Genomic DNA, 24,712 nt, shown 5'->3' with positions numbered 1-24,712 from the left:
ATAAGACACCCAGAAGAAAAATACTCCTTGTTCCACTTGTTAAGGTAAAGCGCAGATGTTGCTTCAGTGATAAGCATGAGCATAAGGCAACCACAGTCTGCTCCACGTTGTAAATGCAGAATCTATGATTTCAGAATATTTAGTAGGCTGCAATCAGAATCACCGGTTTCTTTATGTAAAGAAAGCTAATGCAATGTCTAAGCTCCCAGCACTAACAAATACTCCATATCACAGCTTGCATTACACTATCATCAACAATATGCTAGGGACTGTCCACAGACTTGGCTGACAAATTATTAATAATCTTTTATATGGACTCAATTATGAGTAAGAAATAGTGACAAATGCATAAATTAATACACTTACTGATTTAATGATTTAAACATTTACAGATAGTGTATATTAAAAAGGGTTTAGCAATTTAGAATGTTTAATGCAATCCCTTTCCCTGCTTAGTATTGGTAGGAAGACCAATTTTGTATCACTCAGATCTAAACTGTTGAGAAATCAACTGCAAAATAATGATGTCTAATGAATGTAAAAACCAAGTTAGAATCAATCCTTTCCAGGGAGCAATCCTCTGTTCAGTTAGGTCCATAATTCTTCCTCCAACCCTCCGACCCCCATTTATTTATATTCCCCTAGTTTCTCTGAAGAACAAAGTACATATATTGTAGCTTATAGTATAGTCTGGTCTTTTTCAAATAAAAAGGGAGTGCAGCATTTCCTTAGAAAAACAAAGATCATCTAGGATTGCCTGGTCTTCTTATTCCCTCCTGTTTTCTAGGCCTAACTAGGTCAGACACTCTGTCCTACAAACCAGAACATGTAACACCAGAGGAAAAAAACACAGATCACAAAATAATCCAGTCATCTTTCTCTGTAAGTAGATATAAATAGGAATATTTATGTTGGCCCTGCAACATGAATCTCAGTAGCTTGTAGGACTGCATGTTTTTCTGGCTACAGTGTTTGTTACATAGAGCAGCAGCAGCAATCAACTGGGAACCGTACACACGGAGGAAAGCCTGATAGCATGGATCTACTAGAAAAGTCAAAAGTATCACACTCCTTCAGATCCAGCTTGCACTGACTCCAGTTCTCTTGTGTGTGGGATGGTTTTTTGTTGGTTATTTTTTCTCCCAAATTTATATTGGTAAGCTGTTGGTAAAATGACTCCATCCCTTGTCAATTACATCACCACCCATTTTAGGGAAGACCAGCTTAAAAAAATAAAACAACACAAACAAGTTCTGATCACAAGGTTAAGATCATAAGGTTAGAAAGTATTGTCATCATGAAAATGATACCATAGTACTTCCTTGCTGCAACTTATATTTTTAACAAAGGGTCATATAAATGGCTGAATTTTTAGTGTGCTACATTGTTACAAATGAAAGAGATGTGAGTAATAAAAAGTGAACAACCAGAACAAAATCTCTATATTAACTGGAATGATGATACACATGCCTAGAAAACAACCACAGGAAATTATCATTGCTTGGGCCCACCTGTTGTTTGCTACTAATTTGTTGGCATGTGTTCTTAATTGTGTTCCTGCCCTGCAAAGAGCTCAGCAGCCAACAGAACTATTCAAATTGCTTGGGACTGAGAATATTTATATATTTTGCATTTTATGATGTTCAACTTTGGTGCTGTAGAAAGCGAGCAATCTCTTCTTATGAATCCACACAACCGTGTGCCATTCCCGAACCAACTGTACTCAGTGTGTAATGCCAGGCTATCTCTACTACAAGAATTAATAACTTAGAGTTTGTTTTGCTATTAAGATACTCCTCTACTCAGAAATCAAGGCTGATGACACAGATTCCAAGATTTTTACACTTCCATCATCACGGGAAAATCTGAGTAAATACTTACATGTGTCTTCACATCACCTTCAAGAATCTTGCTGTACCTGAGAAACTCAGCAACACTTCCATTCAGCAGCCTATCAAAGGCTTCCACATATGGTGCTATGCCTGTAGAAGAGGAACATTCCGTTATAATGGGTTCATAAAGTATATAATGCATAGGATGTGTAGCAGATGGAGGAGATGTAACATAGAAACTGAGGAGATTGCAGTAACTTCATTTCTGGTTTATGAAATCAGTGAAAAAGGATGTAAAATTATTTTCGTCCTAGATAGAAAGAAGAGGAAAAAATCCTGCTCTTGGTAGAACTTGAATAGGAACCTGTAAGAAAATTTCCTGTGTATAATGTAATGGGAAGCCTCTTTTGTCTTAAAATAACATGTGCTAAAACAAACAGCCCTTCAAAGGACCTGAGGAGTGTAATTCTCTTAACAAAAATTCCCTATTGTACTTTAACCAAATATCATCCCCTAAAAAGAACCTGCACTGTACTTAACCACTCTTTTTATACTACTCCATTCCTGAAGATCTCTGTGATGTTTGGTGGCTTTTAATAGCAACCAATCCCATTTCCAGGAAGAGAGTCCTTGGAATGGGTTGACAGTAGATTTATGCGGTGATATATGGCTTTGTAATCACCTCATTTTGTTGTCTCACCTTGTGAAACTGTCACTGGGTAAAGAAAGCTCAAACAAGTCTTCCAGACAACATATCCTATTGACTTTATATATACTATACATTACAAAGTTCCAGTGCTTGGTCACCTGCTATTTTCTATATGGTGCACAGAGCAGTTTCCTGATTAGGTGAACAATCAGAAAATGCAGATCAGTCTCAGTTTCTTAAGCACGTGGCTTCTACCTAGCACTACGTGGTACCTGTTAAGATAGCAAAAATAATCTTTCCTTGGATGCTTTCCAACCCTTTCTTTACTCCATCGTGTCTTGTCAATGCTCAGAACCTTTGCCAGATCCAGCATCAATGACACACATGTGAATCTATGACATATGCAGGATCTGAGAGAACAAGGTTAAAATTCTTCCCTGCCTCTCTCCCTCATTAATAAAGCCTGAGGATTGCTCTGAAGGAGTACCAAGCTTTCCCCAGAGAATTTGCTTTAACCTTTTGGCACTATATAACAATTGTGTCCAAATTCATAGTTATGAAAGCCCTCTTTATTCCACAAGAGTCATCTGGCTCCATGACAGAATAAAAGACAGGCTCTGGCAACTGGAGTTTGCAGTGGCCTGTGTGAAAAAGAAAATGTAGTTAGTCAGCTAGGTGGGATTTCAAGGCTCCTTTTGTTCTCTTGATGCCATTCACCTATAATTCTGAGGAATTTCTGGGCTTTCTTCCATATTAAGTGTTTGTGTGTAAACCCCTCAACTGACCCAATGCACAAAAGGTTTTAGCTGGGGAGATGCTTTCCAAAGCCCATTTATGTTCTTTTTCAAAATCTGTGCATGCTTCCAAGAGATTCATTGTAACATTTTCCTTTTAGAGCAGAGTTTTACATAACAGTTCACAAATTCTCCTATGCAGAACTAGAAAGCAACTATGCTATTTTTTACTATTCAATGCAGCTCACTCCCAAAAGCACTTACTAGAATTTGCTGTGGGCCATGCAGAGCAACAGAATGATTTATTTGCACTTCTGCTGCTGTAATGCCCTTTAGGAAAACAGTAAAGGTACAGATCTCCCATCCTGTTTCTGAAAATGTACTAATTGAAAAGACAAGGTTATTTTTTTATTAATTCTAATTATGGAATGGTCTTTTAGGGGATAGAGGTCATGGTTGAAGAAATATATCTCCATTTCAACTGGAGATTTTAAAAAGGTCACACTCTGGCCTGAGTGACAGTTTTGAAGGAGAAAAAGAAACAAGATACCTGTAAGACTGTTTCCTTTGCAGTGTCTGTGGCAATGTGAACCTCTGCAGAGGCACAGTGACACAGGCACACAGAGTGATGTTTGGGGCACTGTAGGCGGTACCAGCCACACAAACTGAAGACTTTCCCAACTGCACCAGCAAAAGCTAATTCCTGAGTCCCTGTGTGAGACAGCTCTGCCTGGAGACATCATGCAGCCTGGCAAGCACCCCATGGTGTTGCTCATCTCAGCTTCTTACTGCAGTCTCCCAGTGGGTGTATTTTATAATCACACTTCAACAAGGCTTCTCAGTTGGTTTCTTCTAGGGATCTGCAGGGGTGTTCAGGCTCTGGTTCCCTGTGGGGGGTGAATCTCTTCACCTAACTGAGCTCTTAGGTCAGGTCAAGAATACAAGCAGTTTTCATGGAAGTACTTGGCATGGTGAGTTATCTCCTGTTCTGAAAGTAGCCCTGGTTCTGCAATACTGTGCTCTGGATAAATACAGATTCACCTGAATGGCCTCATTACATGACTAAATTCTTTTGAAAATTGCACAATTCCTAGTGGTGATTGATTTATTTGTCAGTTTGTATATGGATATTTCTCCCTGACTTTGCTACAGTTTGCTAGCTGCCTAGGTTCTCTCTGGACTGCAAGCACTGTTTTTTAGTGAAGCTTTCTGTGCCTGGCTAACTCATCTGCCATGGAAGCCTGCTGGAAGATGCTCCTTTCCTGCCACAGAAACACACTGCTCTCAGTCAGCTGCGCCACAGCAGCTGCCAGTGTGCAGGCCCATTGCACACAATGGTGCAGGGAACATCCCTCACATGTGTCAGCTGGCACAGGGGACAACACAGCATCTCACACACTTCACTTGTTGCTGTGTCAGTAAAGGAAGATGCCTGCAACTTTAGATGTGTCCTGCAGCTCCTGTACAGCAGCTGAGTCCATGCTGAGATGTGCTCTTCTCTGAAAAATGCAAGAAAGGGCAAGCAATACAGAAAGCAAAGAACATGAAGCTAATAATGAGATGCATGTTGGGGTTCTGGATGGAAAAAAGTCTTGGAGAAAGAAAAGAGCATTTTGATTCCATCATATTTAGAAGTACCACATATGTAAAGTTACTTAGCCTATAACTTCAAGAACCACAAAATTAAGGCATGAAAAAGTATGATTCAATGATATGATATGAGTAGACAAAGAACAAGCTTTTTTAGTATATTCTCCACTGTAGTGCTTTGGAGAGCCACTTGAGAACAGAGAGCTCAAGAGATAAGAATGTATGGCCATGGATTTATAGCAGTCTTTAGTGAGCAAATGCTTCCAAACAAACTCATGTTTGATTAAGGATGTTAAACAAATTAAGTGGGTCTGCACCATGAAATTCAGAGAGAGCTGGCAAATCAACAGGGTTTATATTAGTGACTTCTACAGGAATATTTATGCTGCACATTTAGGGGATGTCTCATTTATTCTGCTGATTGGGCTCAAGCAGATATTTTCACCTGGGGAGTTATTTACAATAAAAGATCCTTCAGGTATTTGAACTGGGTTATTCCACTTTACATGGAAAGAGTAATAAAGCTTGAGACATGAACAGTATATTTAAGAAACAGTAAAATCATTCATTTTCTAGGCCATATTAGTTTAGAGTTGTGCATGCTGCTAAGCTTGTCACATGGCACTTCTAAATAAATTTTTAAAAATATTACTTTTTTTTGATACAGAATTTGTAGGAGGTGGGATCGTATTCCCTCTTAGAAGACAAACATATACATTATTTGCAATTTTTTAATGACAGAGAGATGGTACTTCAAAACAACATACTTACTTCCATTGACTCCATTGATGCCATCACACTCCATTCCACCAGATCTGTGTGAATCTGAAAACAATGATTCAAGTCGAGTCACTGCTTTCTCCAATCTCTCCATCAAGCCATGAGTCTCTGCCATTCTGAAAAAAATCGTTACGGATAGAAACAGTGTTAGACCCCTCTCAGTAAAGTCCTTGCTTCATGCTGCAGTTCTGTTCATCTTGTGGCTTTTTCTTTTATGGTAAAACTCTCATTTTTTAAGCACTGTCTTTCTGGCACATAAGCATTTGCAGTGAAGCAGCTGACAAAGGGTAAGTTGCTTCTTTGTCAGCAGGGATCAGCACTCAACTCCGGCTCTTCCTTCTAAGTAGCAGGTTCCAACCACTGCTAGTGTAGCTTTTAATAGTCTGCACATGAACAGCTTATGACAAAATGCAAATATATGCTCCCAACCAAATATTGAGATGACCGGAATAGTCATAGAAGTAACTAGTAAAATCTTATGCCTACAATGATTTGAGTCAGCATTTACAGAGACTAACATACAGACCCAATTAATACTCTCTGATTTTTGAAAAGGTTAATTCTGAAATTTGCCTCCATCTTTTATACTTTCTAGTAGGACCCAGCCACTTGACTGAAGACTACACAAAAATCCAAGAAGGTCTCCTGTTTATTTTTCTTATATGCTTTACCATCACTTTTTTTCTTACAGAAGCACCCGATATGAACCAGTGTTTCCCAAGCTTTTAAAATCAAATGCAGATTAACATTTGGATAGGAAAAAAAATCCAGAGGCCTGCTTGTGCAGTACTGCTGCAGTGCTTTTGGTTTAAGATTAAACAGAAATTAGGTTACATTTTTAACAACTCACACATTGCCTTCTTTCTTCACAATGTGATTATCTGCTCTCTTACATGTGAGGCAGTGTAGGCATTGACATTTTTGAATATTGGCCAATCTCTTGGGAAAAAAGTGCTGTATACCATACAGAGTGAGAAAGAGTTACATAAGCAAAGGCAAAGCTATGTTTAAATCCCCTATCATTTAACAGAGCGAGTTTAATGTACACGTTCCCCACTGAAGGTTGTGAGTGTTTGATGCTGGTAAGTGACATTTGGCAAGGGGTGCATGTGGTGATGATGGCTCTTGATTATCATGCTCCCTGTGGCCACTTCCAGCCCAGCCCCCACACCAGGCTGCATCCCCTGCCCAGCACCGGGATGTGCAAAAGCAGGAGCAACATGGGAATGCACATCCCCAGCTGGGGCAAGCAGGGAGTCAGAGGCTCTCTGGGGCCATCATCCTGTGGAGTTCTTCCACAAGACATTGATTCCTCTATGGCTCGGAGACTAGAATGGTTAGGCAGACATGGAACAAAAGTGTAAATGTATTAGTTCCTAAAGAACAGCCTGCTAGTATTACAGAGATATTAAAGCCTAATAGCAGATTCCAATAAAATGCACCACTATGAAACACTCAGCAAACAAACTAAACATTGCTGCTTCAGTGTCTCCACAGCCAGTGCTGAGTGCCTAAATGTTATAATTAATAAGTAACGTACCATGGAAACAAATGTTTTCATTTACAAACAAGTACTACTAATTCTTATTAGTAAAATATAGTAATATTTTTCTACTAAAAATTTAAACATGAGAGGAAATTAGAGGAAATTAGCTACTAGGACTGTGGAAACACGTGCAAAGCTCTTGTGCTCTGAGTCATGCTGCCTTTCAAACAGGGTGGGACTTTCAGACTTTACTCTATAAATGTAATGAGGTTTGTGTTTGACCTAAAAGTGAGGCAGAAGATTTTACAGCATTAAGCCCTTGAAAGAATCATTCTTGTGAGAAAGTTTTGTTTCGAATTTATGGGGTTTTCCTATTTATATTAAATAAAAAAATCAAACCCACAAAGAGGATGACATTAAACAGCATGCACATGAACAGTGTAAAAATTCAGAGGGGCTCTCTTGTCTTATCACAGAATGGGTCAGGTTGGAAGGGACCTCAGAGGGGTCATCTGGTACAACCTTCCCACTTAAACAGTCATCCCAGAGCACATGGCACAGGATTGCATCCAGACAGTTCCTGAATATCACCAGTGAAGGAGATTCCACAACCCCTTTGGGCAACCAGTTCCAGTGCTTGGTCACCTGCACAGTAAAGTTCTTCCTCATATTCAGGTGGAACATCTGGGCATCAGCTGCTGCCCACTGCCTCTTGTGCTATTGCTGGGAACCACTGAGAAGAGCCTGGATCTGCCCTCTGGGCACCCTCCCTTCAGATACTGATAGACATTGATGAGGTCCCCTCTCAGCTGCCTCCTGAGGCTGAACAGGCCCAGCTCCCTCACCCTTTCCACTCTTTCCATGAAAGAGATGCTCCACTTGATTGGTCAGCTTTGCATCTGTCCACTGGACCTGCTCCAGGAGCTCCATGTCTCCCTTGTGCTGAGGAGCCCAGAACTGGACACAGCACTCCAGGTGTGACCTCACCAGGACTCATTAGTCATGTAATGAGTCCATTTAGGTGAATCTGTATTTATCCAGAGCACAGTATTGCAGAACCAGGGCTGCTTTCTCAGAACAGGAGACAACACACCATGCCAGGTGAGTTATCCATGAAAACTGCTTGTATTCTTGACCTGACCTAAGAGTTCAGTCAGGTGAAGAGCAGAGGGGTGGGATCACTTCTCTTGACCCACTGGCAAATACTTTCTTTATACTGCAAAATGCACAAATTGATTCTGTTTGAAAAATCAATTCGCTTTAAAAAAACACACCTTAAATTTTTGTAAGGTTACAAATATCTTGGCAGGAATTAGATGAATGGATCAGGGAAGCTTCTGAAATATTCAAACTTTTATGAGAATATTAAAACTTTTCTTAAAACAAAGCACTGTTAATCCTAAAAAATATTATGAGTACATACTTTTCACATTTTACCCTACTACATAAAAGCCTAAAATGCCGTCTATTTTAAAACTCCTGTTTTCAACCACGCTAAAGTCTGGATGGTGTAACACAGCATACTAATATATAACATAGCATACAGTCAACTAATTTCATCAGTATTTTAAAATATATTTTTAGTATAGTACCTATTTTTTATGTAAAGATACAGTCTGGTAAGTTGCGTTTTTTTCATTTGCCTTAAAATTTTCCTTAATGATGTCATCAAATGCCACAAAAATTATGCAGAAACTTCTATGGAAGACCTGTTACTTTTTGGCCTCTTCAGCCTGATTTTGCCTGGGAAAGAATCCGATTGCTTGATTACAAACTCAATGATTTGAGTGCACACACCAGGAGGTCTGAGGAGTCTCACAAATGAGCAGACTTCTAATGTATTACCCAATAAATGACCTTCAGTAAGGTCAATGTAAGGGAGTAAAAATACACATTATGGTGTCCGAAGTTCAGGGGAATAACCCAGCTCAAAAACCTGAAGGATCTTTTTATGCAACACCTTCCTGCTACCACATAGTCTTTTACTCACTATATTCTCCACTGTTTTATTCTAGTCCCATTAACTGGAGAACTAAATGTTCTTCCAAAAGCAGGCATCACCAGCAATCATAGAATAATATATTGTCAGAGTCCTTAAACAGAAGTAGAAACTGTTTTTACCCTAATATTAGGGATGTCAGGTTTCTCTTCTTTTTATACAGAATATTACACTCAATAATCGTCATCTTTACACTGTCTACCTTTATATCTGTAGATTTACATGAGTACATGTTATTTCCATCTATTTCTATACATATATGTACATGCATATAAGATTACACACAGTTATGCCTGTCATGTATGAATAAAGTGCAAAAACATTTTTGTGATTACTGTCCATAACACTAAAAGAGCAATCAGTTGTACATAGTCAAATCTTACATTTACACCTCTCTTTACCATTAAATGACACAGTGTTATCTACCTTACAAACAACACAGGAATTAAAGTTACTGTTCTAAACATCCACTGAACAACAGCATGAAAACTCTCTTCATCCATTCTCCATCTAAACACTGATATCTTTGCCTATACATTGAGATTTACATATTTGGCTCACATTATGACACGCTTCAGCATTTTCTGGGCCTATATTCAGCTGTTTATCTGATTACTTATTCCACACTGCACATTGCCTGGTCAGAGACACCACAAAGCCACAGCTCAAAAGGAATCAGAATACAAATGGCAAAGCTTGACTCTGTGAAGATACTATCTGCCATGATACAGCATCAGAGCTTTTATTATAAATAAATAATAAGACTGGTCTACTTACAGTGTCAAATTAAATCTCTGCACATTAAAGAAAAGGGATGTAAATATGTCTGTGGCATGCTTCCAGTCTCATAAAACATGTTTTTACTTCAAGACAGACTCTCTATCTCACCTGTCAAGATTTTAATTAAAGAATTGAAGAGATTATCAGGGTTAACCATGTACCTTTTCCCAGAGCTGATGCTGACCACCTATGAAGAGTTAAAATAACAATGCTTTAACTCCCATGTAATCCTCAACCAGTTGTTCTCCTGGTGAAGAACGCTGTCCTTCACTGAAAGTAAGGTCACCTAAGAGTCACGGAAGGTGTTAACACACATCTACCGACAATCATTTAAACACAACATCGTTAACCGTCTCTTGGGCACAAAATCAAGACAGAAGATCCACAGCTCTGCCCTGTTTACTGTTAGTGGTATCTTTTTTGGGAGTGCTAAAGGCATGTGGTAGTACTACCATCTGTCATTTCTTCCACAAAAGAAGTAAAGCCAAAACCAGGTAGAAGAAAGCATGCTGAAACTCAAAGAGTGGATTTCTTCTTATAGATAGGCCTTGGGAGATCACTGCTTTCCTCCCCAGCTGTTTCAAAGCACCATTTATCTATTATCAGGGGAAAAAAACTTGGCTGTAGACTAGAATTTCCTGACATACTGATCCCAAACAGCAAACTGTAAGTCAAAACACACACATACTATTCCTGTTACTACTGTATGTGACTTACAACAGAGGACAATATTGCTCCATCCTCAAGAAGAAACAAGTTGTAATGAATGCACAGGGAAAAGCAGTACAGTAGCATAAAGGGGAAAAAAAAAACATATGATGACATACCAGACATGTAAAAATGGAGTTTTGAACAAAGGAATGGTGCTACCTTGTAAAGTATGAAATGATTCTCACAAACATCAGCAAGAGATAGAGTACAAAGTTCCACAGTTTTTTTACTTCCTAGCATTCTACTAATTTGAAAGGAAAAGAAATTACCTGTTAATTTATTTGTTTTCCTCCCCTGCCCCCACTCAGTACCAGTTCTTCCAAATTCATCTAGCATCTGAAAATTGATGCCAGGTCTCACTCATGCACATCATCTGATATCCTACATGTCAGATTTGGATTTCTTCTCTATGCCAAAAAAGGGCAGACGCCTAAACCAGAATATAGGCAGCAATGTGCATTTTAATTGTATTCACCATTGCTGCACTGCCTTGGAAGTGGAAAATCACACTGTCGCTGGAAGTACAGCACCTTGCACATGTGCTTTCTCTCTTAATCTTTTAATAAATTGCTACCAAGTTATTAAATAAAATACACAACTCCCCAGATTGCCAGCTGGTACTATCAGAGAGCGAGTCAGGAACATTTTATAGATCTAAAGCACCGTGTCCTCTGAGAGTTCCTCTGTACAATTTATGTCAACATACATCAAGGGAGGAGAAATGCATTCCTGACTATCCCCTCAAATTACAAAAGCATCTTACAGCACTTCATTTCTGACACAAACACAGACAGCCTGGGTCTGAAATGGCTCTTTTTCCTACATCATCATTCGAACACCTACAAATCCAAGCTGTTTTGAGTAAGCAGTCTCTTTGCCAACTTTGCCATGAGACCCAAATTCCTTTGTTCAGAACCCCACTGGCTTGGGGTCTCTGGAGTTCCTCATTCCCAGATAGAGCTTGGAAGCAGCTCAGTACTGGCTGGGTGGTAAGAAGGAGCACTTGACATTCTTTGGGTTGCTATCACAAAAGATTCTGGGCAGAGAATGCAAAGGGAACAGTGGTGAGAAGAAAGTATGTGTTGGTAGACCAATGTGTTGGTAGACCATTACCTTGTATGGTTTGTATTTTGTTTTCCATTAGCTGTAGGGGAGGAATGTAAACAGAGTCTTCTCAAATTGATGTCAATTTGGATTAAACCAGAAGACCTCTCAGTAAGGTCCTGTGTGAGAAGAATGATTTGAGTTTCAAATCAGAGCCTTTTTTATTGTTTTGCCCCTAAATCTACTACAAGCTCATTGGGGAGCAATTAATTCTGAAGTATAGAGAATTATTTAATTTTTAAACCTAGTTAAAATATTTAGTTTTGTATATCAAACAGTAATAGAATTTTGACTTTTTTTTTGTTAAGATGGACAGTTATACCTGAAATAGCAAAAAGACAAAAATGTCTGTATGACTTCTGCTTTTTGTGGATGAATGTGCCATTTTCACTATTAAGTTGATCTGAAGTCTTGGCTGACTCTAGCATACTCATCATAAAATATTTCTGTCTGTAGCTCACTGTGTGTGTTAAAGCCACTGCTATGCTATAAATGAGTCCCTTATGGCTGTGCATAAGAGTGTGCTACATCAACTATCTTGTGTGTGGACTTCTTTCTTTGGCATAATCTCTGTGTTTTTAAAGGGCTACTTTTTATAAGCAAAAAACCATTTGCATAGAAGAAGTAAAAGCAGGTTCACGTTGAATCTCCCATTTAACCCAAGTGTTTTCCTTTGTCTGGCCTTATGCTGTTGGTACCACAAAGCATTATTTTCTGTTTGCATTCTGGCTTCTCCTCTGCTTCTCTCCCTCTCCTAGTGATCAGGCTGCTGTCTACAAAACCATGTTGAAAAAGAATAGAACCCTTTATTCATCCCACTGTTCAGAAAAATTGTAAAATTTGCATCATAAAACAATCTCTGTTTTGACAAATACCTCTAAGACTGTTGATGCATTTTAGATTTCTTATTACATCCCAGTTTAGTCCCATAATATGGGTGAGTAACTGCACACATCAAGCTGTATGTCTGCAAGTCAATGTAATAATAACAACATGGACTGCAAGTAGGCCTCTGATAATTTAATATGAATTCTTTAAAATATGGCATGTGTTCATGTATGTGCTTAGTATCTCCTGGAGTATCAATTCACTTCCTAATTATTGGGAAGTTCTGTGAAGAGCTTCTATCCCTTGCCGAATAATTTTCACTGTCATGAATTTTGTGATCACAAAGAGCGAGTTCATTATTTAATGATATACTGAAGCAGTCAAGACTGCTTGACAGTTTGTGTAAGCATGATTGACTTAAAATAACCAAGGCAACCCAGTTTCTAAGTACATTCTCTTATTTCTTTTATGCTCACTTTTCATGTCACCACTGCTCATGGTCTTTTGTCTTGGTTTTATTTTCTTCTCTCCCTCAAATGAAGTGTACAAGTTTTAGTATCTGTGCAATCAACAGAAATGCAGTGTTCTTAGCCACCTCATTTACTATATATTAGTGTTGTGCTCTTCATGTAATCAAGCATCCTAAAGGCCTTACAAGCCATTTAATTACCTGTCACAAGTCCAATTACCGTATGTAAGCAGACTGCCTCGCTGAACTGAGAAAATACTGTATGCATTGATTTTATTCAAGTGCTTCAGTGCAGTTCATAATAACTGAACAGTAAGATCTTTATGCTATGGTTCCAAACAAATTGAATTTGAACTCTCTGAAAGGGTAAATTCCACAAAGTACAAATGTTTCAGTACTTCCAGGAAGTGAAAGGAAAAAAACAAAGGAGGAAGTTAAAACTAAGTGAAAGTTATTGCAAGCTCTAAAAACAGAAACTGTGAAATTACTTCTGAAGAAAAGACTAGAGTTATTCAGTACCAAGGTTTGTAAAAGTTTTGTTTGCTGTGCTGGTGGCCTTTCACAAAGCTTCCACACCCTACTTCTCATGCATATCCATATTATGTTGAAGCCTGAATAGTTGGGCTTGATTTGAGCCAAGTTTGCAAGTGTTCCTGTTCTTACCAGAACACCCTGCTGCAATCTGTGTCTGATGGTCTCAGGTTCATCATGGCTGCTCTACTCAGCCTGTAGCCAGTGGCTCTTCCTCCAGCATAGCAGCAGCCAACGGGGCTTAAGCAAACTTTTTGCCATATGAGTCCTCTCTCTGCTCTGTAGCTCAATTGGGATCTTTATTGGTCACAAAAACTTAAGGTCTTCATGCATCTCCCATTCTAAAACTCATCCCACTGATTTTGCAGTACTGCTGGCATTGCAATTTGTGCCTTTGCTTCTGATTCAGGATGAAATGGGCCAGCTGCTACTAAAACAGACCTTTATTTCCAGATATAACCTGGTTACTACTTAAGAGGCCCTAAGCTTTAATGGTAATCCATACAACCTGCTCACATACAAGATCTTAGACATTTAACTGTTTATCCTTCCTGTATTTCAGTGTGAGGTCTTGCTAAACACAGAGAAATCAAACTGGACCTATTCTAGAGGCTTGTAAAAGTCAGCCTTTTTGAGGAAGGCTGTTGCTTTAGAGGACCCAGAGCTGCTAGGTGAATTAGTCTGCTGTTTCTAGACAATGACAGATTACGCACAGAAATGTAAATGATTCTTTGCATTCCTTCCAAAGAGCAATTAATTAAATATTTAAACTAATACAAAACATAGCTTAAAGCTTAGGATCTGAGCAGATCTTCTTGGAAAAATGTGCCACTATTTAATGATGTAATTGAGCATTTTCCTGTTTCATTTTTTTATATAGCCCACAAAAGCATTAAGGCTTTAATTCCCAGCATACAACTGGTATTTGGAATTCTACAAGCAACCTATTTTGCTTGCCGTTCCCTGAAAAATTGTGGGTCAGACAAAGCAATTGCCATTAGCATATACTCAGGAAAGTAGTCTCAATGGGACTTTTTAAATAACAAAAAGTCCCTGAAACTGGTACTCAGAATACCTTAAGTACACAGGTGAAATTAACACAGCAGTAGGCAGTATGTGTATACACTGTAGTGGTGTCTGTGCCATAAAGTCTTGCTAAATGGTGACAGAGGTCACAGAGACTTAAGAAGCTCCACACTCCCTACTCTTGATGAAGCATCTGAATCAGCATAATCATTGCCAGAGATGCAGCTCTGCTCACACATGCTTTTGTCACTTCAGCATACAGTGCTGAGTAAAGGTGTTGCTATTCTGGTATAGTTGTTAGCAGTGATATTCTGAAGAAGAGCTTAATCTTTAGAGTTTGAAGTATTATGTAAGCAACTGGAGTGGACTCTACCACATGAAAATGACAAGTTCCCATTTGTCCCCTCTACTGCAAAAGATGCACTTGAAGTTTTAGAAAAAGGAATTAAAATTATTTTTATATATCAGGGGTACTTTATCAAGCAAAATCCTTTAACCAGTTCATAATAAAGCAGAAGAATAACTGCAAAAAATGTATGCCTTATCTATCATAGGTGTTTCTTTGGTTCTGCCCCAATAAGCACAGAATGTTCTCTTTCATGTAGTCAGATGTTCCAGTAGGCAGCAGCTGCAGCTACTGAGTTTGCTGCTGATGCACGTGATGTTAGAACTCGTGCAGAACCACTAAGAATATTCTTTAACATATTTGGCAGTTCATCATTTCTCTCCCTAGAGTTCAAACCAACTGCAACTTTATTGCCACTGATAGGCCACAGATTAAAGCATAGATTATCTGACTTTGTTCAGGTGATGTTGCAAGTCAACATTGAGCCTGAGAGTTGAATACAAGTTGCCTGGTTTCCAGTCCTCCTTATTCACTCTATTTTTCCAGTACCTGCTAATTCAGATTACCAAGAATTTTGGACCTGGGTGGATTTTAATGACTTTTTTTTTTTTTAACTTAGGGTGCCCAATGTATTTTGCATGGTTAATAAAAATGATACAGTGGGATCAGAATATCTAATGATGGGAGGGAATTTAATACATGTAATCTTAGTACCCTTGCTCCTTAAGATATAATAAGAAGCACTTTTCTCCGTTGAAGTGAGAGCCACAGCTGACAAAGAATAATGAAAACATGTCAGAGGTTGGTTCTACCATTATAGTAAATAATGCACATCCTCTTCATTTTTATTTAATTGAGAAAACATATTTTATTCATTAAGTTTGGAGTTCTGCCTGTCCACCTTCCACATCTGAGCAGCATTCAAGGGGAAAGACACAAAGGAAAGACACAAAGGAATCATAGGAGTATTCAGAAGACTTGCATTTTTGTTAAGCTCAAGACCAAAAAGACCATATTGTTTTATGTGCCTGGCTTTGTTACAGAAGGTAGACTGCCTTTGTTCTTGTGCAAACTTGCTCAAAATAGAGCCAGTGTTATGAAATCCTGGTACTGAAAATACATGAAACCAGAAAAAAGTTTACTATCATTTGCATAATAAGCAATTAAAAGGAAATGCTAGGATAAAATTTGCACAAAAATTAGGGTATCACAGTAATGTCTTAAAAGGCCGTATTTGAGAGTAGTGTATTGAGTTCCAACTCATTCCATCTACCATGTTACTATTCTAAATTACTTTTCCAGTTACATTTCTGAAGTAGGATGAATCTTCTCATTACAATTTCACAAAACAATGAAACGTGGTAGTCCATAAACCACTGCCACTTTTGCCTGGCTTAGAAACAAATTTATAAAATCTGCAGGTTTATCCCACTCAGATCCCCTGCTAAACAGATCCCTTCCATCTACTTCCAAATGGACTGGCCACTATGAAGGGGTTTTTTTCTGAAATTTTCCATCACTCAGAAAACAATTAGGTAGGGTATATTAAAAAAGCTTTCTTCACCAGATGGTCTTTGTTTTTTAAGACTGCCCCTACACATTACAAAATCTGAATTCTACTTGATAAAAATTTTCAGTGTTGATGCTGTAATGCCAAGATACAAATCTACAGCAATCCCCAAAGCAAAGGACAGATTGCACATTTTTGGGTGAGGTCACAACAAGTTCTTCTCGGCTTTGTGCTGGCTGCGTCTCTGGAGGAGTGCTCCTGATGTCAAGATACTGCAAAATGCAGTATCGGCTTCACTTCTGCCTTCCTCTCGCTCCCTCTGAAAGCTACCTGTATTCGAAGTATCCTTTATATATTTTTATGTAAAGGTATATATTACGCCTTTAGGTCGCTCACCCTAAGATGCTATTTAACCCTTTCTTCTGGGCTAAACCTGCAGGCTCTTCTGCCACCTCCACCACACGCACACCTCCGGCTCCAAGGGCTCCAAGGGCGAGGGGATCCAAGGGCTCGGCGCCCCAACACCCAGCGGCACTATAGCCACCTGCCTCAGAATTAGATCATCTTACACTGATTAAGAGAGTTCAGGACCGGCACCGCTTGACAGCCAGGTCTGCACAAACAAGCCGAGGGCATTTTTAATAACCCGCCGGCTGCCGGGTCCCGGGGCGGGGGCTGGGCCGCAGCAGAAAGCACCCTCGGAGTCGCTCCCGGCGCTGACGGGGGGCTCGGCGGAGGAGGTCCAGCTTCGGCCCCAAAGAGGATCCCTCGCATGCCGTGGTATTTCGCTCGGGTCTCCCCTCTGCCAGCCCAGATTGCTCCCTTCCCACTCAGCACCCGGGGGAAGGGAGGGAGGCAGGGAGGGGGAGGTTTTCCGTGCGCAGGCCGGCGCAGGTGACAGGAGGGAGGTCGAGGGGCAGCGCGGGTCCCTGACCCAGATACCTCCAGAGCACTGCCCGCCCAAGGAATAACTCTGCCGCCCTTCCACCCCCGGCCGAGCCCGGAGTCTCCCCCACATCACTTTCCCCCCTCCCCAAGATGTCCGCTGAGGCCGCTCCTGCCGCCGCTACCGGCGGGAGCGCACCCGCGGCCCTGGCCGCGCCTGCCCGGGGCCAGGGGGGTCGGGCCGCTCCCGGCATCCCGCCCCTCCCGCCGCCGCCTGCTCTTGAGTTACCTGTTTTGATGACCCGCGTAGTCTTTTTTTTTCCCCCCTCCTCTCTGCAATGAAAATCCGCGGCCGGTCACTCGCTCCCCCCCTCCCTCGCCTCGCCGCTGCTCTCCTTCCTCCTCCTACTCCTCTTCCTCCTCCTTCTCCTCCTCCTCCTCAGCGGGAGCCGGTGTCAGTCAGTCACATCAGCTGCCCGGGCAGGCAGGGAGAGCAATGCCCAGCGGCTTCCGGGAGTGCCAAATAAAGACAAGTCCAGAGAGGGAGAGAGACGGTGGCAGAGATGGAGAAAGAAAGCAAAAAGTGGGTGGAGTGTGAAAATGGAGAGAGAGGGAGAGGGAGAGGTGTCTCACGGCGGCGGCTGGGAATCTGCGGGGAAATGGCAGTGGTGGAGCATCACGGAGGAGCAGGGGACACTGCAGGCAGCCCAGGGTGGAGGGCACCCATGGCCGCTGATATGGTGGCCCTGCTTTTGCCCGTCGGGCACAGCTTGAGAGGGTTGGAAGTGAGCATCCCACAAGACACTGGTCTGGTCCACAGTGGGAAGGGAAGACCCCTCACCTCACACGGCAGGGAAAGTCGAGGACATCCTCATGTACACCTGGACACTTCATTGCCTGCTCTGGGCTGGACTAAAGTGTGCCAGCCTGACCACAGCTTAGCTGGGCCCATGGTGGGGCTGCTGCCTTCATTCAGTGTGGCCATGAAATCAGGACTTCAGTGGGCAAACCCTGGTGCTTAGGCCTCATTTGTCAGGCTCACCGGGCTTAGCACCAGTCCGTACCCTGTGCCAAATGGAAGCGTGAGTGTTCTGCAATTGTGCAGTGCTTGTCACCACATGGTCCAAAGGGACCTTCACCTGAAATCTGCTTCACGTGCTCATAGCAAATGAATTGGCTTTTCTGCACAGAAGTCTTGGGAGAAGACCATGAATTCACAGCCTCTAGAGAAACAGTATGCTCTGAATGGAAAAAAAAAAAAATCATTAGATGGTAATTATAAAAAAGACCACATATATTTTTCAAGTCAATATATTTTTCAAGTCAACCATGTGGTTATGTGAAAAACAGTAGCGCATTTTTTTCTCATATATATATAACTTATTTTAGAAGAATTTATGTTTCATTTGTGATGGTCTGACAGCACCACTATAAAACATAGAACACAAGGATTTGTTTTAATTGTGCAGCAGTTAAATGTGGGCTGAGGAAAGTAATATTTTAACAAGAATGCCATGGTTAATAGCAGCTCACAGACCTCACATGCCTAAAGTCGTTGTTAAGCAAAAGCGAGCAGACTGCAAGGATCTGTCTGGGATCCAAACTCAGTAATGTAGACAATGTAATTGGCATTGGAAATTGCAAAAAAAATCACTGGCACAGTATGAAGTGAAACGAACTAGTTCTCCTTGGCATGTACAAGCGGACAGATGAAATCAACAGAACAGCACATGTTTTAACCAGAGGGTCTTGCCAAACCTTCCAAAAGGGTAAAGGTAGTATGGAATTGAAAACCTGATTGAAAAAATGCACAGAACACAGAAACTACTCAAGAGAGACAAGAAACAAGCCAGAAGATCTCCTTCTGGAAGGAAAACCCAAAAGAATTAAGAAACAGTGAAACTACTACACTTAGAGTAAAACTCCAGGTCTGTATTTCTTACAACTCAGAGGAAAAAGAAATCTCAAGACTTGTGTAGTGTCTGCATAATAAGTTGAAACTTTAGGATGATAAATGCAGTAGAGTTTCTGTAGAGTCTCAATTTAATTTGAGAAAATGTAGTTAAGTGATGTGGTAAATAGGTATGATTCATGCTGACAAAATTGAAACAGTAATCAATATTGATACAGTAATTAATATTTGAAAATAATAATAAAACAGTTAAAATATGTAATGCCAAGAAAGAAAGGGAGAGGAGGGGTTCCACCCCCACTTCCTGCAGATGTTCAAGGACAGGAAAAAGCAAGAGATAACAGTTACTAAAAATTAACAGAAAGGAGGGAAAATCTGGTTGGGTCCCAGGAAAATGCCAGCTATAAGAGATTTATTGCTTTGATGCTTAAATGTAGTAATATGTTAGTTTTGGCTTACATTGTACTGGCTTGGTGCGCATGTGTAACCCAGGGGTGAGTTGAAGGACATCGAAGAAGAGGAGAGTCCTTCATCAAAAATGACCCCTGAAGACTTGTGTGACCACCTAAAAGAGTGGTGGAGCATGCGCGGTAAAGGTGATGAGGGCGGAGGTAGAAGTGTGATGAATCGAAAATGGGAGGAGATGGCATTGACACATGGCATATAAGGGGGGAATCTTCACTTGGCAAGCTCATATGTGAGGTGGCAAGGGTCCAAGAACCTTGCACTCCATACCCCATGGTTATCTTTTACTTATGCTCTATTATTGGAACCAAATTATCCCTTATTTTAATCAAATTATATTGTCAATATTTCAAGTGCATCCAATTTTATGTATTTTCTAAACTATTCAATTAAATTGCTGCTACCTCTAATATTGTTTGGTTTTTTTATGATGGGATAATTGGGCAAACATAACAGTGATGAAAAGTTTTATAAGCTCTTATTGTAAGAGCTCAGTTGAGCACTTCACATCATCCTTTTATATAATGGGCATACAGAAAAGAAGGAGAAACTATGAGGCATTTCTTTTCTATAGAAAGTTTTATGAGGCTACCAAACAACCATATGCCCTACATGTCTAAAACATGTGCTGTAATCCATCTTTGCTCCTGTCTTCTAGTCCTTTCTTCACAAAACAGTCAACTTTATTCTTATCCCAAGGAGAATTTTGGCAAACATAAAAGGCTTAGTCTAAGGCAAAAGGAACAACAAGAAATAATAAATTTAGAATGAAGAGGAAAAAAGGAGATTCAGTAACTGTAAAGTGACCTCATAAAAGGCAGGAAACCCAATGGCAAGCAAAGATACAAGATGTAGTGCCTGAAAATGCTAGAGAAGAAAGCCTTGCAGTTTCTGTAATAAATAAAGGTAATCTAAAAGGGCAGTTCTACTAAAGAACTTCAGAACTTTCAATTCAGGCTGAGTAACATCCCCCTAAAGAGAATATGAAGGATGTGCAAATTTCGGACTTTGCAAAATATTGGATGTCCAAAACATTGAGTAGGAATAAGTTTTGAAAGTGGGTATTGGAATTGACGTCAAGTGAAACACTGAGCAAGAAATGACTGGAACATCAGGCCTTGGGACTGGCCAATTTGCCCTCAATCTAACAATACATTCAGATATATAGAAAATACATTGATGCCTGTAATTGAAACATTAACAGTTAAAGATTTTTATCGATGTACTTTTTTAGTGAAGACAGGGTCACCAGCTTCCAGATCAAAACATTCCAAAGAAGCCTTAAAATTCTAACTTGGGCCATAGTCCTCTTGAAATTTTGAGGAGCTCCTCTTAAGCAAAGAGGTGCAGTAATAGCCCTCTTGCAGGAAGTTACCCTGGTAAAATGTAGCAGCTCATGGAGTCTAGTAGATTTGATTTAATATAACTTTATGATTCTTTTTTCATTTTACTTCCCAACATTGATGCTGCAGACAATCTGTGCCAAGGCTGACATGTTTTATTCCCTTTTATAGAAGAGTGTATTTCTAAAGTTGTGCAGGGATCCCAAAGTACACATCAGAAGCTGTAGATGCAGGCTATCAAAATCTCTGTAGAATGACAACATTGTAACCTACTTAGAAGAAAATACTCTGATGCATCTTTTATTTGCATACATTTTTTTTCCACAGAAGAAGACTTAAAAATGTTAATTGTTACTTTCCTAGTCTGTGTTGAAAATGGACTTTCAATGTATATGATTGTAAAATTTCTCTATTGATGAAAGTTGCATCTAAATGATTCATAGATGAGTCTGGAGAAAACCACCAATATTTTTGCTTATTGCCTTAATTTCATGCAGTCTGTCTTTGCTGGGGGAATGCAGAAAATATGGATTAAAATTGCAGAAGCACTTACTGACGTGAAAAGAAATTGGACTATCATGTGAAAATATTGGTAGTGTGATTTGCTAGAGGTACTAAAATAATATTGGTGTGCATTCAGGACATGTCAGGATTGTTTTTGCTTACCAAATCTGCTGTTCAGTCTACAGAATTTGAAAAACAACATATAGCTAATTAGCAAAATGGATCCCTGAAGAGCCCTTTGTGGTTATCTTGTACAGATCAAGTGTCAAAACACGCAGGAAAAAATAAAGGGAAGATTCTGCCAAAGAAGTGGACAGCTTTTCCTCTTTCAAACTGGGGTGAAATCTGTCATTCATTCACCTGTAAAATATGCAGGCAGATTCAAATTACATTTCATTTCATAGCTGTCACTCTATTGCTTTTTTATCTCTTCTCTGTATTCTTTTTTATGCAGTAAGCTCTGGGGGTGGGGGCTCTCATAATTGTACATTAATTAGTCGCATGCTTCTTTTTAGACATGGCAACATAAAAAGTGAAGTAATGAGCACGCGCTTATCATGAAGTGTGTGAGTAATGGCAGCCCCATGTAGCAGAGCACTTAAGCATTCCTGTTGTATTTAAGCAGCTTGTCACATAGGGATGGAATTACTCACTTCTTTATAATTCAGTATATGTTTAAGGGCTTTGCTGTTTCCAAGGGGAAACTGTTCTGATCTCACAAATACTAGTCTTTGTGACTACTTTTACTAATGGTAGTTGTGTGATTTAATTCAGTTCTGTAGAAGTTTTGGGAAAGCTCCTCAGTGGATATGGTAGCTCAGCTCTGCAAAGTATTTATATTGCCCTGTCTATTGATGAGCATGGTTGTGTTTTTGCTAAACAACCTGTTTAATACATTACTGCATTCTGATATGGATTTCAAGGGAAATTTTGTGGTTTTCATTTAATTACAGGAAGAAATTTGCAAGGAACTTCTAGTGAGGATGATTTGACTGAGCAAATCTTCCAAGTATGTGAGTGTAGTGTTATTGTGCCACCTTGAACTCTCTTGCTATGGATCAAAGCTATGGAAGCAGTAGTCAAAAGGAATAACAAAGTCTTACTCATTGGTCAGTGTTAGTTTTCCCATTTTAGGATCTTAGCATTTCTGTTTAAGCTTCCCGGTTCTGTTTTCACCTTCCTTTCACTCTGGGATGCAGAAGATTGTTTAAGAGAGACTGACAGTATTCTCTAGTGAGGCCCCAACACAACTAAACAAAGCAAGCTACTGCTTCCAGCTGAGTAGTTGAATGTATAGTTCTGCTTTGGTAGTTTCAGGACAACTTTACCATGATGCTGGCTGACTGTTCCAGACCCAGATGTGAGCTGTGAACCATCTGAGTAGGATAATTGCAGCTACTTAAATGTCCATGCTCTCAGCCTAGTCTTTGCCAGTGCTTTGTAAGCCATCTGCAACAGAGAAAAATGCAAGTGCACCCAAACACTGCTGGAAGTTAAATGTTTTTCATGGTCATTTTCATGGCACAGCTTCTTTGACTCATGTGTCCCACCATCCCTGAAGCTCCAGTCACTTTCAGAATGTGCAAATGGGTCAGGCATGGAAGTCTGGCATTTTAATCTGTGTATTCTTGCGGCTGCATTTTTTTCTTTGTAGGTGACATGTTTTTCCCTGTTGTCTGCTGCTGTGTTTCTTTCATCGCCATGTGTGTGATGGCATCAGTGTTGTGATCAGAACTTGTCAAGACTTGCTGTGTATACCTCATCAGTAAAATGCATCAGTCTTCTTCATGTACTACTGACAGTAAAAATCACTCATTTAGTGATCAGTCAAAGTCATTTTTGCTTATTGCTGAGGAGGTGACTTCCTTTTTTCCCCCCAGTAAATCCTGGTTGTAGTTTGTTTTATTTTTCCATCTGCTAGAGGTAGAAAGCATGGAGTCAGCTCTAAACTTTTTCCTGGAAAGACTTAAAAATGATTACCAGAGATCAATATTCTTGTTGCATAGGAAAGCCCTGACAGCTGGTGCAGCAGAGGTACTGAAAAATCCAGATGCACAGAAAATAAGATTTTTTTTCTCAAAAACTGGGGATATGAGATATGAGATTCTTTTTGTTAATGAATTCAAGGTTTACTGTGCAAGCCACTGGGCTTGAAACTTTGAAACTTTTTTTGTTTGTTTAAAATACAGAATTGCCTGATTCTAGGGAATGGTGCTTCAAAGAAAACACCTAATTGTGCAATATTTGTGGTAAAATCACATTAATTGATAATAAGATTTTTTTACAGAGAGAACACTTTGTAGGATATAATCAAATAGCAATGAGGGCAGATAACCAATGTGTTCTGAAAGATATAAATTTAGTGTTGTTCCCAGCATTTAAATAGACTGTGCCTTTATTTAAACAGTAGTTCCTAAGTAGTGTAACCCCAGTTGTAGTCATTAAAGGCCAAGTAAATCAAAGACAAAGCCCCTTATAGACAGAATTCCTCTGTTCTTCCTCAAAAGTTATTAAGCTGCTTGTTGACACTTGCTACCCCCTTCTCCCAAGGCTGTACCTAGTTGGTTTTGTCCATCTCCAAGCTCCTTTGCACTGTGTGGGTGAGGAGAAAGCAAGAAAAGCATTTAGTCCCGTAAGATCATTTCACTCAGGCAGTAAATAGACCTTTACCTCAACATAGTCACCGTGCTTGGTCTTCTCCTGTAAGAACCCATTTAGCTATTGACAGTTATCTTCTGTAAATACACTTACAACCCTAGTACAGAGGAGGCAAACCCATGAGTTTTGAATGTGAGTCTTTGAAATATTTTACCTAGTTCTTGAAAGAATCTGAGGTGATTTATGCTTTTCCCCATGCAGAATGCCAGGACCAACAGCAATGTGAGTTTTCTTCTGATCTTTCTACCTCTTCCTCAACCAAGAACTTGAAGAGTTAGGATATCTCAGTTTTATATCCTCCTGCAAAATGATGCTGCTGGCAAGGATCCCTAGGTACAGTACGTTAGTATATTATTATGCAGTTTTGTTAGACTAAGTTATTATTTTGCAATTTATGACTACCTAGATTAGGGATGCAGAGCTGATCAGGCACAGCAGCAGAGAGTGTAGCACAATCATTTACTCCAGCTTTTATATTCTTCATAGCAAGTGGAGTGGCATCTTTTTATTTTACAATATTTTGAGAACTTTTTAAGACTAGGCTCCTATTCTGAAATCTTTCACAATACA

At 39.9% G+C, this 24,712-nt stretch overlaps 1 protein-coding gene across 1 annotated transcript in view; it reads right to left on the bottom strand.

Annotated features, from left to right (window-relative positions):
* The window catches only part of CAP2 (cyclase associated actin cytoskeleton regulatory protein 2), a 68,725-nt gene extending 50,915 nt beyond the window's left edge, over positions 1 to 17,810 (bottom strand). Inside the window, exons 1-3 of the mRNA XM_066558240.1 lie at positions 17,550 to 17,810; positions 5,577 to 5,701; positions 1,882 to 1,982 (exon numbers count right to left, since the gene is read on the bottom strand). Of these exons, the coding sequence (XP_066414337.1) occupies positions 1,882 to 1,982; positions 5,577 to 5,700 (225 nt within the window). The 5' untranslated portion in view covers position 5,701; positions 17,550 to 17,810. The remainder of the gene's footprint in view (positions 1 to 1,881; positions 1,983 to 5,576; positions 5,702 to 17,549) is intronic.
* Positions 17,811 to 24,712: the final 6,902 nt, after the last annotated feature.

This window comes from Molothrus aeneus, chromosome 1 (assembly GCF_037042795.1).
Source record: "Molothrus aeneus isolate 106 chromosome 1, BPBGC_Maene_1.0, whole genome shotgun sequence".
Classification (NCBI taxonomy): domain Eukaryota; kingdom Metazoa; phylum Chordata; class Aves; order Passeriformes; family Icteridae; genus Molothrus; species Molothrus aeneus.
The sequence above is the reverse complement of the archived record's forward strand: the minus strand, read 5'-3'. Positions and strand labels throughout refer to the sequence as shown.